At 51.2% G+C, this 16,530-nt stretch overlaps 1 protein-coding gene across 3 annotated transcripts; it reads left to right on the forward strand.

Moving 5' to 3' along the window:
- Positions 1-491: 491 nt before the first annotated feature.
- LOC116953586 (uncharacterized) lies at positions 492-14,861 on the forward strand. 3 transcript variants are annotated; one of them, XM_032973913.2, is made up of 10 exons: positions 492-686; positions 1,964-2,038; positions 3,133-3,370; positions 4,433-4,581; positions 7,380-7,571; positions 7,991-8,111; positions 10,645-10,799; positions 12,138-12,329; positions 12,729-12,837; positions 14,108-14,861. In XM_032973913.2, the coding sequence occupies exons 1-10, from the start codon at positions 630-632 to the stop codon at positions 14,146-14,148; spliced, it is 1,329 nt and encodes a 442-aa protein (XP_032829804.1). In that variant the 5' UTR covers positions 492-629; the 3' UTR covers positions 14,149-14,861. The 3 variants fall into 3 exon arrangements, with proteins under 3 accessions (XP_032829804.1, XP_032829803.1, XP_075931305.1); XM_032973912.2 differs by having other exon boundaries at positions 13,281-14,153; XM_076075190.1 differs by having other exon boundaries at positions 530-560; positions 13,281-14,153.
- Positions 14,862-16,530: the final 1,669 nt, after the last annotated feature.

Below are 16,530 nucleotides of genomic sequence, written 5' to 3' on the forward strand. Positions count from 1 at the left end.
GTGCCAAAAAGAGCAGGGAAAAAGTTGGTGTAATACTGTACGTGAACAAGTTACAAAACACGGACACCAGGGGTAAGCGAGGTGTGTGTCGTATTTGCATCGAGTACTTGCAGCAATTTATATAAGTTGTCTCTTTGTGTATGAGGCTTACGCCTCATAACAAGCAAACCGTCCGTTAATGCGCTTCGCAATGGGTCCCCGCTCATCATCATCGGCTCATTGTTCCGCTCATCATCTCATGGTTCCGCTCATCAGCATCATCATCTCATTGTTCCGCTCATCAGCATCATCATCATCATCTCATTGTTCCGCTCATCAGCATCATCATCGCCTCATTGTTCTCGCATCTGGAGGAAGTTCCTCCGCGCCTGCACGGCGGCAGAGTCATGCCGCAGGTGCTGCTGCTCATCAGACCCTTAATTGGGCTCTCATCCCAGCCCCCCCCCCCGCTCCGCCACCCCCACCTCAACGGAGCCCATTAAAGTCGGGTGGTGGGTAGCTTTCTGGTGGTAGCTGGCGAGTGCTTTGGGGATCGAGAGGCGCGTGGCTGTGTTTGTTTGGTGCGGGTGGTATAGATTGTGTTTTTTCCTCCACCGTCTTCTGGTTCCTTTCGCGACAATCGCAGAGCTATGGAGGAGCAGTCGAGGATGACCCAAACGTCCCCGGGAGTCGGCCACAAGAGCACAGTGGGTCGTGGTGGTGGTAGTGGTGGTGGTGGAAACTGCTGCTGTGGTTGTCGCTCCCCCCCCCCCCTCTCTCTCATATTGCGCCGCGCGTTCACGCGGTGGGGTCCTGCACGATGGCGGGTCCTGCTCCCCGGTCGCGTTCACGTGGCGTGTTCTGCCCGGGTGCGTTCACGCGGTGGGGTCATGCCGTGTCGTGCGGACGTTGAACTTCATTTTTTCACCGCACGTACCCCGACCGTGCTAATCGGAGGTGCGGGGGGAAGGACCACAAACTAAACGCGCAACGCACGTGTGTACATCATGTACATGGAACGGCTCTTGTCGGTCCACTGCTGGCTGAAGCCCTCCCCACACGTTCGGATCGTGGGTGGGGGAGTTGGTTGGGTGGTATTGACCATACTTCGCCACCACGCTGCGTCGGTGCGGTTTGGTGAAGGCTGGAAACGCGATTGCAGTCCACCGCCGTATTGTGCTGGGCACTACTTGATTCCCATCAAGGTAACCCGGTGACCAGCCCTGCGCGTGGCTTGTTTGACGGTCGCCCATCCATTCCAAGCGCTGTCCAGGCTCTAACCAGCTTGGCTTGCGAGGTCTGGCGAGACGCGGGCGCAACACCCCAGATGCGCGCAAGTTTGACACCGGGCACGGGTTGGAGCTAGGTGGTGAGGTGGATGCTGCACGGCCACCGTAAATGAGGCTCTCCTTTAATGGTATTCGAAGTTGTTGGACCTTACCAGCTACGTACAGCTCGACTCTCGCGTGTCCCATTTTTATTTTTTACATTCTTTCAAATATTTGACGCGTGATAGCTTCGGCCATTCATACGCCGTCTCGTGTGACGATTCATTTTTTTTTTCAAACCTGTACAGGTTCCGCCGATCCTGGGCTCTTTAATTTCGATGCTTTGAATTTTATGCAAGCCACCCGCTCATTCGGCTCACCAAACGTGATTTAATTTTGGGATCAAAATATTTGATTTTATACTTTAGAGTGCAAAGAAAAGTGTACGCAATGGGAAACTTTTTTTGCCTGCTCTTATTTTTTTATTTTCATTTGTGGCTGGTCCAAGGCGTCTGCGATATCCGTTGGCCCGCATAAGACGCCGGTTTTAGTTGCGAGGTCAGCCCCTTTGTCCCATCTATCCTGGTGGGAATTCTGTGGGAGGCGTCCCAAATAGAGGCGTTTCTCTCTCGCGTGGTGCGGGAGGTGCTGCGGTCACACCGAGTGAGTGGTAACCCCCCCCCCCCCCCCACCTCTGGTCTCGTGCTTTCCCGCAGCAAACGGTGTCCCGGCGAGGACTCTGCAGGGCTACGGTGGAGATGCTCTTCTCCGTCTGGCCCTTCCGATGGCTGGTGAGAGCGTTTCCCTCGCCACCACCACCGCTCTGCCCACGGCGGGGGGGGGGGTGTCGGGCTGTCCTCCGCCGAGGCCTTGTGAAGCAATAGTCACGCGCTCGGGTCGGCAAGCTTCGGCTCTTTAAGGACCGCTTCCTGGCTCTCGACACGACAATTCCAAAGTGGATTTGCATTTATTTTCGATAACCTGTGAGCGTCTAAAAAGCCCGACGACTTGTAATGCGGCATTACGAATCGTTTTGCGTGCGCGGTTCTTAAATGGCGATTACAAAGTGGTTTAGCGTTATTAATTTGGGGTCCTGTCTCTTATTCCCAAGCATTAGGACTCTCCAAATAGTTTACAAAATTGGAAGCGTTTGTTTTTGCCTACCTCCGCACTAGCTGTACAACATCACTGCTGTCTCCCTAATCCGAGAGGGCATATGCATCCGTACTGCTGGCATACTCAATCACCCTCGCCTCCTTTACATTTTTAAAGCAGAAATGCTGGATGTGTGACCAGTGTTGGTAGGTGTGTGGCCAAATTTGTGTAACACTTGCCACCAGTTACAACCTGGAGAGGTACGCTTTCATTCGCTTCCAGGCACAGAATAATATCGCTGGACGAGCGTATAGCAGGAAGTAGACCAGTGCTGCCCTGTACCGCACGCCGTTAGACGATGTTCAGCGCTGTGTGGTTATGATGAAGCAACAGAAAAATGAGATTCGTTGGAGGCCTGCCTTGAAATGTCAACCACGTGGTATTGAAGTTCTTTCGCACCGTACGTAGCCAACCGTGGTAATTTGAGGTGCGGGGCGGACGGCAAACTAAGCATAGAAATCCGTTCTAAAGAAATTTGGTCAATCTGGATTTAACAGCGCATAGCTCCAGTGGCTTCCTAATATCGGAAGGAAGAGTTCCAGACGGCTGAAAGCGCACGGCGTGGTGGCAAAGTCGTCCGTTCGACGGCCAGACGCCTTCACGGCCGTGGCACGTCCCAGACGTGGGGAATTTCTCATTCCACAGTCGTGGGCGAGTGGGTCAACACCACAACCCAGGTTCCACGCGGAGTTTCTGACCGACCCAACGAGCGTTCGATGTTCTGGCACAGGGCGCCCTCCTGGAGCAGTTCTGCGGCCTGCTGCTCAGGTTCATGGACCTCGTGGCCCCCGACCCGGCCGCTCCCTGCAGGCGACCGAGCCCCACGGCGCGGCGCAACCGCGAGGGCCGCAAGCGCGCCTCCAGCGTCGAGCAGGTTCTGAGCCGCGTGCTGCTGGTGGGCCTCATGCGCTCGGTCGTCGGGATGCCCAGCGTGGCCTCGTTTGGCACGCCGCTGCTCTACAGCCGAGGCGAGTGACGCCTCGTTTTTTTTTTTGCTTTGTACTTAAAACTAAATTGAACAGAAAAATGTTCTACCGGGGGTATAGACCACCGAGCTTGGTTTCTTTTTAGAAGCGACCTGGCCACATGATGGCTCAACCAAGTGTGGCTTGTGGATATTTATTGCAGCCAAATGCACTCCATGCATGTTGATTCTAAATGTGGTAGTGGGGGCGTGGAACCGGAGGTACCCGACGACGGAGCCACACAACCACGGAGACGCGCAAACTCCAAAAAAATACAACGGGCTTCATCAGGATTGAACCCACGACCTCCTGTACACCAGGCGAGGGTAGTTGCCACCGTGGCGCCCGTGTGACTTTGTTTAGCCAGGAGAGCCACCACAATCTCGGAACTCTTATTTTATTATTCGTTTTACCCAGAAACGAGCCTCGCTGAGTTTCGGGTGACTTTTTTTTTTCGGTGGGATCCTGCCACGTTGTTTTCTTTTACAGGTAGGCGTGCGATTGTTCCGACGTGTTCTTCCAATCGGTTCCTTTTGCAGCCAATGTTTCTCCAATGTTTTTGGGGCCAATACCAGCCACGTTAGGGGGTTTGAGCTATGGGAAGAAAGGGGAACCTCAGAGAACCCGTGCAGCACAGGGGGAGAGCGGTCCAGGATTTTGGGCCCCAAGATGCCCCCCCCATTCCCTGCTGCGCAAGGTTTTTAACGGCAACAGCGGCAGAATCGCCGTGGGCTGCGGCTCGTAGACCGTGCCCATCGGGGTCCGTGAAGGCCAGCACTGCTCGGCAAGTAGCGACTGAGCCGATCTGAGGAGACGCTTGTAGCCAAGTAGGCGTCGTTTGTAACTCCTGAAGGGTCGTGTCACTTCGGTGTGGGGGAAGGACAAACCTAAATGCAGAACTGCCTCGATGTTTTTGTATAGTTTGTCCTTCCCCCACAACTCCCAATTTTAGCGCGGTTGGCTACGTACGGTGCCTCCCCTGTGATCGGTATCCGCTGTGATTCGTCCTCGTATGTACGTGTCCCCCCCCCAACCCATATCCCATGGTGTCTGCGCGATCTGCAGGCTTGGGCAAGTCGCCCAACAAGCAGGATGGGAAAGGGCGCAAGCAATCTGAGCTGCTCCAGATCGACGAGGACGAGAGTGACGCCAGTGGAGAGGGCGACCTCTCGGACGCGAGCAGCTTCAAAGCTGAAGATCTCCTCCCTTCTGTGGTAAGAAGAAGCTGGGTTTTTTTTTCTTTTGTGGTTTGGTCCGAAGGGGTTTGAGGCTGTCTCCTGGTGGCTTTGGGCTGACGATCGTTGCTATGAGGCGAGTGCCCCCACCACACCACTCCCCTGAATTATTGGGAATCACCGTCCCGGTGTCCGTGCTGGTCTATTCCCCCGTGCAGATGGGGAAACTGACGGCGATTTAGTCCGCTTGCATTTTACCGCCTTCTGGCGAGCCCAGGGTATGGGACCCTCCTCGACTCGCACCGGAAGGGAAGTTTCAAAACCTCGCTGCCTCCACAGTGCTGGATTGCAGGTCTGCATCTTGTCGGTTTTGCTGTGGCAGTGATATTGACGAATATGTACTTGTTGTTCTACGCCAATGCAGTTTTCTCCAAATGGTTGTTTGGATTGAAGTCTTTCGGTTGCGACCCATCCGGACAACTGTTTACAGTTGTCGGCTTAGGAAGAGATCCCATTGGGGGGGGGGGGGGACGTTCTTGAATTTTGTTCCTGCTATGTTGCACTGTTTGACCTGTGACCTGACACTCCAGTAGGAATTGCAGACCGCAAAGGGCCAAGCATTACATTGGGGTGTGCTCTCTGAACGTTCATATAATTTTGCGTCTGTTCTTTTTACATGGGGCTATCTTAAGATTATTTGGCAATTTTGGGTGATGTTAATTTATCGTCATTCAGTAACTTTCAGGTATTTGTTTCAATTTTGGGCAAACACTTTTTCAGTTGAGGAAATCGGAACCCGAAAAAAAATCCATGTAGAACAGGAGGGCAAAAACGTACAAAACTGCACACAGGTGCCCAGAATTTGAAATTGAACCAGGCCATTGTGGCGAGGCATGATGGTGTTACCACTGCCACCCTCGCATCGTTTTGTCAAAGGACAATGTCTGATTTGAACGCATGGACGTCTGATACACCTGCTGATGCTGATTCCCCATCTGATTGAAATCGTTGCTTGACGGGCAGATGGACGATTGATGGGTGACCTATGCAGGATGTATAAAGTTTCGATTTAAAGCTTTCGTGACTGCAAGGATTCATTGTCTTTGGTTCTTTCGGTAAAGTCACGTAGAATGAGAATAAAATAATAAAATAATAAAATGACACTAAAATTCTTACGACGTTTTGGCCACAACAAAAGCGGCCTTCATCAGGTGAAGGGAGAGACTGGTCTGGAGGACAGCGCTGGAGCAAACACAGCCAAGCTCAGACCGCGACCTTTAAGCTGTGTGAGAAGAAACAGAGCGCCTTGACAAAGGAATTAGCATAACAATTAGCATTTAATTGGCGGACTTAGCATGGTGAACGGTGTAGAGGGGGTGAACATGTGCAGACCGGCGAGGGGGGGAGGGGGAGTTTACATATTGATGGTGTGCAAAATGGAATTTAAGCTGCTGCGAAAGTTTGGGATACCACTACTTGAAAAAATATACTGTACCATTGAAAATTAGTTTAATGTTTGGTTCGGATAATTTAGCATTGAAATAGCTGCGTGATTAGCTTGTGACTGGTCACAAATGGCTATGTTAAAGTCAAAGGCTCTCCCCCTCCTCCGTTCCGACCATGGATGAACTCGTCCGTCTGAACGGGGCTCGTAGCTATCCGTGGTGCTAAAGTTGAGGGTAAGAATCCACCCATTTTTTTCGCCATATATCATTGTGATATATAACGACTTATTGTTGGTGGCTTAGCTGATTGGAGAATATATAGAGTTTATTGATAACATTGAGGTAGTTTATATTTTAGTTTTTTATTGGTTTCCTATATAGTATTCATTATATAGTGTAGTGTATACCCAGTTACTGTTAATAGCTCGGCTTATTGAAGAAACTATTGAGTACAGTTATTATATTGATGTAATTTAGACTTAGGTTTTTTCACATCGGTTTACTATATGATAGTTGAGTTGTTGCAGCCCCTTTGGCGTCCATGTACTAGGTGCCTCTGTGGATGTGTAGGCTTTGACTTTAACAGCCATTTCTGTGACCAGTCACAAGCTAATCACGCGGCTGTTTCAATGCTAAATTATCCGAAACAAACAAACTAATTTTCAATGGTACAGTATATTTCTTCAAGTAGTGGTATCCCAAACTTTCGCAGCAGCTTAAATTCCCTTTTCACACCATCAATATGTAAACTCCCCCTCCCCCCCTCGCCGGTCTGCACATGTTCACCCCCTCTACACCGTTTATCATGCCAAGTCCGCCAATTAAATGCAAATTTTTATGCTAATTCCTTTGTCAAGGCGCTCTGTTTCTTCTCACACAGCTTAAAGGTCGCGGTCTGAGCTTGGCTGTGTTCGCTCCAGCGCTGTCCTCCAGACAGTCTCGTCCCTTCACCTGATGAAGGCCGCTTGTGTTGTGGCCGAAACATCGTGAGAATATTGTGTTATTTTATTAATTTATTACTTTATTCTCATTCTACGTGACTTTACCGAAAGAACCAAAGAAGATGTGTAAAGTTAACCGAAATGCCATTTTAATCTTTTGTGACCCCGGCAGCTTCGATTTCCTGTTGTACAAAAAGCATCATTTGGCCTCATCCCCAGTCCATGAATATCTGTGGACGGCTTCCAATTCTGCTTTAAAAATTTCGCGTGTCCTTGGGTGCACCAAAATATTCCACCCAGCGTTGCAAGCGTCACTTTATTAATGGTTTGTCGTCGATGGCAATAGCTCGGACAAACTACAAAGTCCTTCGTGTTTTAACGCATTCGTACGCTCCAACTGCTTTGCATCGCTGCGCGCCGACCTTGTTAAACCCTGCGCACCGCTGTCCAGGGACAGGCGTCCATCGCCGAGAGCGCCACGCCGGCGAGCCTGGAGCTGAACGAATCTCGGGGCTCGACGATCGTGCAGGACACCAGCTCCGAGGATGAGGGCGACGAGAAGGAGCTTCGAAAAGCCACCCTGAGCGCCCTCATGGGGGACGACCTCCCCGATGAAGACAGCGTTGATGACCCAAGCTACGTGGTACTTTCAAAAAATTTCGTTTTGGGTTTCTTTTTACGATGCCCAGTTAACCCCCCCCCCCCCCACCGGGAAAGCCTCGCCTCCTTCCGGGTCTCGACGCATTCTTTTTTTCTAGGAGTCTTGCCAAGTTTTTTCAGCAGGGGGCAACGTTGCTGTGTCTAATGCCAATTGAGTAGCTTGTATTTTAATTTTTCAGCCTCGCAAATATTTAGCCCCAATACCACTTGCCGTTTACATAAATTTGTTAGCTAATGAGTGGTTACCGGTAAACTCGTGCAGAATAGGGCACATTAAAATGCTATGAACTTCTTTTGACACGGCACAGCCAACCGTGATAATCGGGAGGGGGGGGGGGGGTTGGCAGGAACACTGCTGCCCTTGGCGTGAGGAACCCCACGTGACTCGTCGGCTCTCGCCAGGTGAGCACGTCGGAGACTCTGGACAGTGACGAGGTCGTGGACAGCGAGGCGTCGAGCGAGGCTTCGAGCGACCGCAGCGAGGCTTCGAGCGACAAGGCGGAGTTCATGAACGCAATGGCAGGTTCGTGACTCCTCCCTCCCCTCGTGAGCATGCAACGGCCCCTTCCACTGCTGAATGAGGGCCCCCCCCCCCACACGCCATGCAGATCCCGGGGTTTATTTGGCCATACTTCACCACACTGGTCTGTGGGGTGGGGGGGGTGTGAAGGCAGAGCCTAGTACAGCACGACGTTGCAATGCACGAGTGGTTGGCAATCCCAAACGCACTACCCTGGCTCAAACCCAGCTTGGCTTCTCTAATAGGATCTGGTGCAATTGCGTTCTGGGTGATCTGGTCAGGGAGGGGGGCACCCTTTGCTCACCTTCCCCAACTTCCAGTCGTGAGCCGAGGACCTCCCCGGTAGTGGTGGCATTGCCACAACGGTGCAAATCCAGAATTGCACTTTGCTTCACTGCTGCGCCTGATTTACTTTTTTCTAGTGTCATTTTGTCCAGTGTTTTTGCCTCCCGCCATCCCAAGGGTTAAATGGTTGACTCTTGTGTGTAGGTCTGTTGCTGATTTCAACCGACATCCTTGTGGTGGTGGGGCTAGCGTGGATAACGCCCACCTTGCGCAACTTTCAACAAGATTTTGTTAAAATAACGAAACTCTGCTAAAAGGACTTTCTGTACTGAACTTTCCTGCCCTCCTGGTTTTGGTACGGTGTCGTGACCACGTGCGATTTAACCCCATGCTGGATGGAATCGACAAGGATCCTACTGAATGTACATTGCACCTCGGCCATGTAACGTAAGAAAATACATTTCAATTGGTTGGCCTGATCAATCGTGTGGTCCCTGGCTGGATATATACTGAAAGAGTTGCATTGTTAACGCATCCGTGGGTGACTGAATGGCCTTGGCCATATGTCGGTTTTGAGTTCGATTCCAACGGTTGCCCAGCATTCTTCCGGCGAATTATCAAAACGTGACGTCTGGATGCATGTCATCACCTTATCACACTTGGGGCCATATTACATTGATGTGGGTCAAGTTGGAGATTACCGGATTCCTCCCATGCTTTTGTGGTAGTCACACTGTGCACATGCTACACAGTACTTACCAGTACGGGGTCATTGGTATCCCTGACCAAGACCCCGCCTGAGGGGTGGAGGATGTGAAGTGTGTGTGTGGGATCCCCCAGAACCCTGGTCCTAGACAAAGTGCGATCGAACAAACACAGATGGTTTGGGATTCCTGTGGGCCAACACCTCTCCTGAGTGGAGGGGGCTGCGAGGGATCTGTGATCCCTCGGAACGGGCGGGGGAATCGTATAAAAGGCGGGCTCCTGAGAGCAGAGGGAGTTGGTCTCAAGCCGAAGCCGGGGAGCCGCCTGAAGAAGAAGAGACCCTGGACCCCAAGCCCCGACGTCCTTCTGAGGGCCGGGGCTCAGTGCGGTGCCAGTGGTCTAGGCTAGGACCCTGAGGTTCCCTCAGCCGGGTCTGGACGGGCCAGTGGTCAGAGACCCACCGGTGCCAGCGGTGGGTCAGCCTCCCCTTGGTCCAGCTAGCCGGAGGGCTATAGCAGTAGTCGGGCCAACGGCTAGGGAACGATAGCCCGGAGGCTGTACCTCCTCAGGTTGTGGGTAGAAGGGGCCATTAGCCCGTCGTGTTAGGGACCTAGTGAGTTGTATTAAGATATAAATAAAAGTATTTGCTTACTACTACGACTGTCTCCATCTACGACTAATACACTTTAAAAACAAATTGGCCTGCATCTTGTAAACCAGTGAGTGTGGGGAGGGAAGTCAAAGTGTATTTAACTTTATTAACGAACTGGAACGAGTTTTAAGTGAAGTTTACTTGCTGGCGCGTCTTTTTTTACGAGTAATCTCAAACGTGTAATGTCAATGGTTAATTGTTTCCCGTGCTGCCCCGCGTCTCGTGAGAGGGGTGAGACGCACTAGCGTCTCGACTTCCTGCTGCTTGGATGTTGAAATTTTTAACGGAAACTTTTATATATTTTTTTGCGTTTTATCAGTTCCCGGCAGCGAGCCAGAACCCGAGACGGATGACAAGTGACCCCCCCCAACCCCCCCATCAGCATCGAATCGTCTCATTGTCCCAGTTCCCTGTAATGACGATGCCATTTTTAAATACCCCCCCCCCCCCACTCAATTTTTCGTCCATCCCTGAAATATTTGGTGCAGTGCCCCCCTCTCCATCACGGTCTTGCACACGTGGCATTAGCTGCTTTTTATCCCTCGCCCATCTTCTGTTCCGTCTTGGTGCCTCCGTTCTGAAATGTCGAAGCCGTTTAAATTCCTCGGGTGCAACAAAATAGTTGGTTCAAACTCGCCTCTTTGTACATATTGGGTACTTATGAAATGTGCAACCCTCCTTAGCCACCCCCCCCCCCCCCCCCCCAAAGACGCCTTCCTTCATTGTCCGTAATAATTTGCCGTGGACTCGACAATGTTGGGAGGGGTTTACAAAGTTTCCCAGCGGTGCATCGCAGTGCGTGTTTTTTTTTTTAAAGAGCTTTGACTTCGTCCTCGTATCGACGTGTCCCCCCCCCCCCCCACCCATATCCCATGGTGTCTGCGCGATCTGCAGGCTTGGGCAAGTCGCCCAACAAGCAGGATGGGAAAGGGAGCAAGCGCAAGCAATCCGAGCTGCTCCAGATCGACGAGAACGAGAGTGACGCCAGTGGAGAGGGCGACCTCTCGGACGCGAGCAGCTTCAAAGCTGAAGATCTCCTCCCTTCTGTGGTAAGAAGAAGCTGGGTTTTTTTTCTTTTGTGGCTTGGTCCCAAGGGGTTTGAGGCTGTCTCCTGGTGGCTTTGGGCTGACGATTGTTGGTATGGAGCGAGTTCCCCCACCACACCGCTCCCCTGAAGTTTTGGGAATCACCGTCCCGGTGTCTGTGCTGGTCTATTCCCCCGTGCAGATGGGGAAACTGACGGCGATTTAGTCCGCTTGCGTTTAACCGCCTTCTGGCGAGCCCAGGGTATGGGACCCTCCTCGACTCGCACCGGAAGGGAAGTTTCAAAACCTCGCTGCCTCCACAGTGCTGGATTGCAGGTCTGCATCTTGTCGGTTCTGCTGTGGCAGTGATAGTGACGAATATGTACTTGTTGTTCTACGCCAATGCAGTTTTCTCCAAATGGTTTTGTTTGGATTGAAGTCTTTCGGTTGCGACCCATACAGACAACTGTTTACAGTTGTCGGCTTAGGAAGAGATCCCATGGGGGGGGGGACGTTCTTGGATTGTGTTCCTGCTATGTTGCACTGTGTGACCTGACACTCCAGTAGGAATTGCAGACCGCAAAGGGCCAGGCATTCCATTGGGTTGTGTGCTCTCTGAACGTTCATATAATTTTGCGTCTGTTCTGTTTTACATGGGAATATCTAAAGATTATTTGGCAATTTTTTAAGTTGGGTGATAATTTATCGTCATTCAGTAATTTTGAGGTGTTTTTGTTTCAATTTTGGGCCAAACCACTTTTTTAGTTCAGAGGAAATTGGAACCCGAAAGAAATCCATGTAGAACAGGAGGAAAAAAACATACAAAACTGCACACAGGTGCCCAGAATTTGAAATTGGACCCAGACCATTGTGGTGAGGCATGATGGTGTTACCACTGCCACCCTCGCATCGTTTTGTCAAAGGACAATGTCTGATTTAAACGCATGGACGTCTGATACACCTGCTGATGCTGATTCCCCATCTGATTGAAAACGTTGCTTGACGGGCAGAAGGACGATTGATGGGTGACCTATGCAGGATGTGTAAAGTTGACCGAAATGCCATTTTCATCTTGTGACCCCGGCAGCTTCGATTTCCTGTTGTACAAAAAGCATCATTTGGCCTCGTCCCCAGTCCATCAATATCTGTGGAAGGCTTGCAATTCTGCTTTAAAAATTTCACGTGTCCTTGGGTGCACCAAAATATTCCACCCAGCGTTGCAAGCGTGATCTTTTAATGTTTTGTCGATGGCAATAGCTCGGACAAACTACGAAATCCTTCGTGTTTTAACGCATTCGTACGCTCCAACTGCTTTGCATCGCTGCGCGCCGACCTTGTTAAACCCTCCGCACCGCTGTCCAGGGACAGGCGTCCATCGCCGAGAGCGCCACGCCGGCGAGCCTGGAGCTGAACGAATCTCGGGGCTCGACGATCGTGCAGGACACCAGCTCCGAGGATGAGGGCGACGAGGAGGAGCTTCGGAAAGCCAACCTGAGTGCCCTCATGGGGGACGACCTCCCCGATGAAGACAGCTTTGATGACCCAAGCTACGTGGTACTTTCAAAAAAAAATTATTTAGAGTTTCTTTTTACGATACCCACTTAACCCCCCCTCCCCCCGGGAAATCCTCGCCTCCTTCCTGGTCTCGACGCATTCTTTTTTTCTAGGAGTCTTGCCAAGTTTTTTCAGCAGGGGGCAACGTTGCTGTGTCTAATGCCAATTGAGTAGCTTGTATTTTTTCAGCCTCGCAAATATTTAGCCCCATACCACATGCCGTTTACATACATTTGTTAGCTAATGAGTGGTCACCGGTAAACTCGTGCGGAATAGGGCACATTAAAATGCTATGAACTTCTTTCGGCACGGCACAGCCAACCATGATAATCGGGAGGGGGGGGGGGGACTGCTGCCCTTGGCGTGAGGAACCCCACGTGACTCGTCGGCTCTCGCCAGGTGAGCACGTCGGAGACTCTGGACAGTGACGAGGTCGTGGACAGCGAGGCTTCGGGCGACTGCGAGATGTTGCATGACGACAAGGCGGAGTTCATGAACGCAATGGCAGGTTCGTGACTCTCCCTCCCCTCGTGAGCATGCAACGGCCCCCTTATACTGCTGAATGAGGGCCCCCCCCCCACACGCCATGCAGATCTCGGGGTTTATGTGGCCATACTTCACGCTGATCTGTGGGGTGGTAGGTGGGGGGGGGGTGTGAAGGTGGAGCCTGGTACAGCACGACGTTGCAATGCACTATCCTGGCTCAAACCCAGCTTGGCTTCTCTAGTGCAATTGCGTTCTGGGTGATCTGGGCAGGGCCCTTTGCTCACCTTCCCCAACTTCCAGTCGTGAGCCGAGGACCTCCCCGGTAGTGGTGGCATTGCCACAACGGTGCAAATCCAGAATTCCACTTTGCTTCCCTGCTACGCCTGATTTTTTTCTAGTGTCATTTTGTCCAATGTTTTTGCCTCCCGCCATCCCAAGGGTTAAATGGTTGACTCTTGTGTGTAGGTCTGTTGCTGAATTCAACCGACATCCTTGTGGTGGTGGGGCTAGCGTGGATAACGCCTACCTTGCGCAACTTTCAACAAGATTTGGTTAAAATAATGAAACTCTGCTGAAAGGACTTTCTGTACTGAACTATCCTGCCCACCTGGTTTTGGTACGGTGTCGTGACCACGTGCGATTTAACCCCATGCTGGATGGAATCGACAAGGATCCTACTGAATGTACATTGCACCTCGGCCATCTAACGTAAAAAATAAACTGCAAGAAAATACATTTCAATTGGTTGGCCTGATCAATCGTGTGGTCCCTGGCTGGATATACACTGAAAGAGAGTTGCATTGTTAACGCATCCGTGGCCGACTGAATGGCCTTGGCCGTTTGTCGGTTTTGAATTCGATTCCAACGGTTGCCCAGCATTCTTCCGGCGAATTATCAAAACGTGACGTTTGGATGCAAGGCATCACCTTATCACACTTGGGGCCATATTACATTGATGTGGGTCAAGTTGGAGATTACCGGATTCCTCCCATGCTTTTAAAACAAATTGGCCTGCATCTTGTAAACCAGGTGTGGGTGTGGGGAGGGGACGGTAGTCACAAAGTGTATTTAACTTTATTTACGAACTGGAACGAGTTTTAAGTGAAGTTTACTTGCTGGCGCGTCTTTTTTTACGCGTAATTTCAAACGTGTAATGTCAATGGTTAATTGTTTCCCGTGCTGCCCCGCGTCTCGTGAGAGGGGTGAGACGCACTAGCGTCTCGACTTCCTGCTGCTTGGATGTTGAAATTTTAAACAGACTTTTTTATTTATTTTTGTTTGCGTTTTTTCAGTTCCCGGCAGCAAGCCAGAACCCGAGACGGATGACAAGTGACCCCCCCCCCCCCCCCCCATCAGCATCGAATCGTCTCATTATTGTCCCGGTAATGACGATGCCATTTTTAAATGCCCCCCCCCCACTCAATTTTTCGTCCATCCCTGAAATATTTGGTGCAGTGCCCCCCCCCCCTCTCCATCACGGTGTTGCACACGTGGCATTAGCTGCTTTTATCCCTCGCCCATCTTCTGTTCCGTCTTGCTGCCTCCGTTCTGAAATGTCGAAGCCGTTTAAATTCCTCGGGTGCAACACATTATTTGGTTCAAACTCGCCTCTTCGTACATGTTGGGTACTTGGTTATGAAATGTGCAACCCTCCTTATCCACCCCCCCCCCCCCCCAAAGACGCCTTCCTTCATTGTCCGTAATAATTTGCCGTGGACTAGACAATGTTGGGAGGGGTTTACAAAGTTTCCCAGCGGTGCATCGCAGTGCGTGTCTTTTTTAAAAAAGCTTTGACTTTCATGCTGTGCAGAAACTACAAAGCTGCCACTGTAAAAGTTTCCGGCAGTGTCTCCCTGCGTCATTACCCACAAGTTGTATTTAGCCAATTATGTCCTCGTGGCTTTTGTTGTATTGATGGTCTCTGGTTTGTTTAATCTTGTGCTTGATCATAGATGTGTGAAATAACGTTTGTGGGTAATTTAACGGTGGTGATTTATGAACTATTCAAGCCGTTTGTATAAAATAAAGCACTATTTTGTTTTTTCATGCCGCCTGATGTTTAAGGTGGTGCCTGGTGTCATTTCAGTCGGCTACGTGGTGGTAGAAACCAGATCCAAATTAAACTTGGGCCGCCTTTCTGAAACTAAATTCACACCCAAATTGCATTGGTTACCCGAGGTCTTTAAAACGTTTGTGGTTCTCACCCCCCCCCCCCCCCACGCATCTCCGATTTACACGTGGCTACGTACAGTGCGAAAGAAGTTCAACATGCGTGGCAATGTGAAATCCGAACGTTAATAAACCCTGCTACTACCGCAAGTAACAAAAACAAGGCCCAGTACCCGATTGCAAGAGCAGTCGGCCGACCTGTCGGTGACCCTGGCTTTGCTCTGATGCCGTGTTGCCTGCCGCCTGGAACTCCTCCGCCACCGTCCACCGGTGCATGAGTGCCGAGCCGGCGTGGGGGGCCCTACCGGAAACTTGACGTGCTCCCAACTGATGTCCGAGCCAGGGTTGTCATCGGGACTTCACCACATACTTTCTAGCCCCCCCCCCCACCCACACCAATTTCATTGCTCCATCTTCCTTGAGTTTCATCATCACGTGGTCCCCCCCCCCCCCACCCGCCTCGGTTTCACAATCCACGCGGCATGGCTCGAGTTGTTTCCTTGATGGCCCAACTTTCGCGAATCGCACTTTGCTATGCCTGGCTGGAGCCTCTGCTCCCCCCACCACCACCACCATTGCCTCCTATCCTAAAGTCTCCGTGACTTAATCCACCTCCCACCTTCTGTGCCTCTGTGGTGGCACGTGGCCCTGTGGAGGACCAGCTGCCTGTTGGGTGCGTTCGCTTCGTGCCTGCAATCCGCACCTCCCGTGAGTAGCACGGTTGGCTACGTACGGTACAAAAGAAGTTCGCAATCCCAGGGCTTTGGAAGCAAGCGTTGATGGATTTTGTAAATTTGTGAAGCGCTCGCTTGTTGGAAGTTTTTTTAACGTACCTGTAAGGCTCTGCCATTTCCTTGTATATGGGTTCTCTGGACACTCCTCCAGTTGAACCCGCATGCCTAAAACGATAGCAGTTTCCAGGATGAATCCAAACCGACTTCTTAGGAAAGTCCTTTGGGCCTCCCATAAGCCCTTCGTTACTCTGTTTTGCATGCCAAGTCGAGTGGACCGCCGCCACTCACCGCTGGGACCCTCGGCACCACGAGCTGGCGACGCCTCGTGCTTGCCTCCTGGAGGACCTTTTACACTTGTCACTCGATTGCGACTTTGTGCTCGGGGTACCCGGAAGTTTGTAGTGGGATTCCAGCAGCCCAGCCAAAGCCAGCCCTAGTTGCCAACCAGTAGCGGCTGGTTTACTCGACGCCTCGCCATTCGCAGCAGTGGTGTGATGTTAACTCCCTTGCCTGGCATGCAGGGGTCGTGGGATCAATCCTGACGCGTACTGTTTATTTGGAGTTTGCATTTTTTTTTTCCGTGGTCGTGTGGATTTATCCGGGTTTTCCCTCCGCATTTAGAAACCTGCGTTTAGAGTATTTGGCTGCTATTAATTTCGTTGAGCTATCATTTGTGATAGCCTGGTCGCTTCTGACAAAGACGGACCTCGCATCGCTTGGTGGACTGGCCAAATTAATACTAATATAGTTCCCTTCCTGCCACGAGTGTTGGCCCTCAAGCCCCACACTGCTACTGCACTGAAGCCCCTTCT

This window comes from Petromyzon marinus, chromosome 52 (assembly GCF_048934315.1).
Source record: "Petromyzon marinus isolate PM22_M1 ecotype Great Lakes invasive population chromosome 52, UKy_Petmar_22M1.pri1.0, whole genome shotgun sequence".
Classification (NCBI taxonomy): domain Eukaryota; kingdom Metazoa; phylum Chordata; class Hyperoartia; order Petromyzontiformes; family Petromyzontidae; genus Petromyzon; species Petromyzon marinus.

Bases quoted from the DNA above. Each gene is read 5' to 3' on its own strand.
- LOC116953586 (XM_032973912.2), top strand. From the start codon at position 630: ATGGAGGAGCAGTCGAGGATGACCCAAACGTCCCCGGGAGTCGGCCAC. The intron at 687-1,963 runs GTGGGTCGTGGT...GCTTTCCCGCAG, and splicing joins GAGTCGGCCACAAGAGCACA to CAAACGGTGTCCCGGCGAGG. The intron at 3,371-4,432 runs GCGAGTGACGCC...CGCGATCTGCAG, and splicing joins GCCGCTGCTCTACAGCCGAG to GCTTGGGCAAGTCGCCCAAC.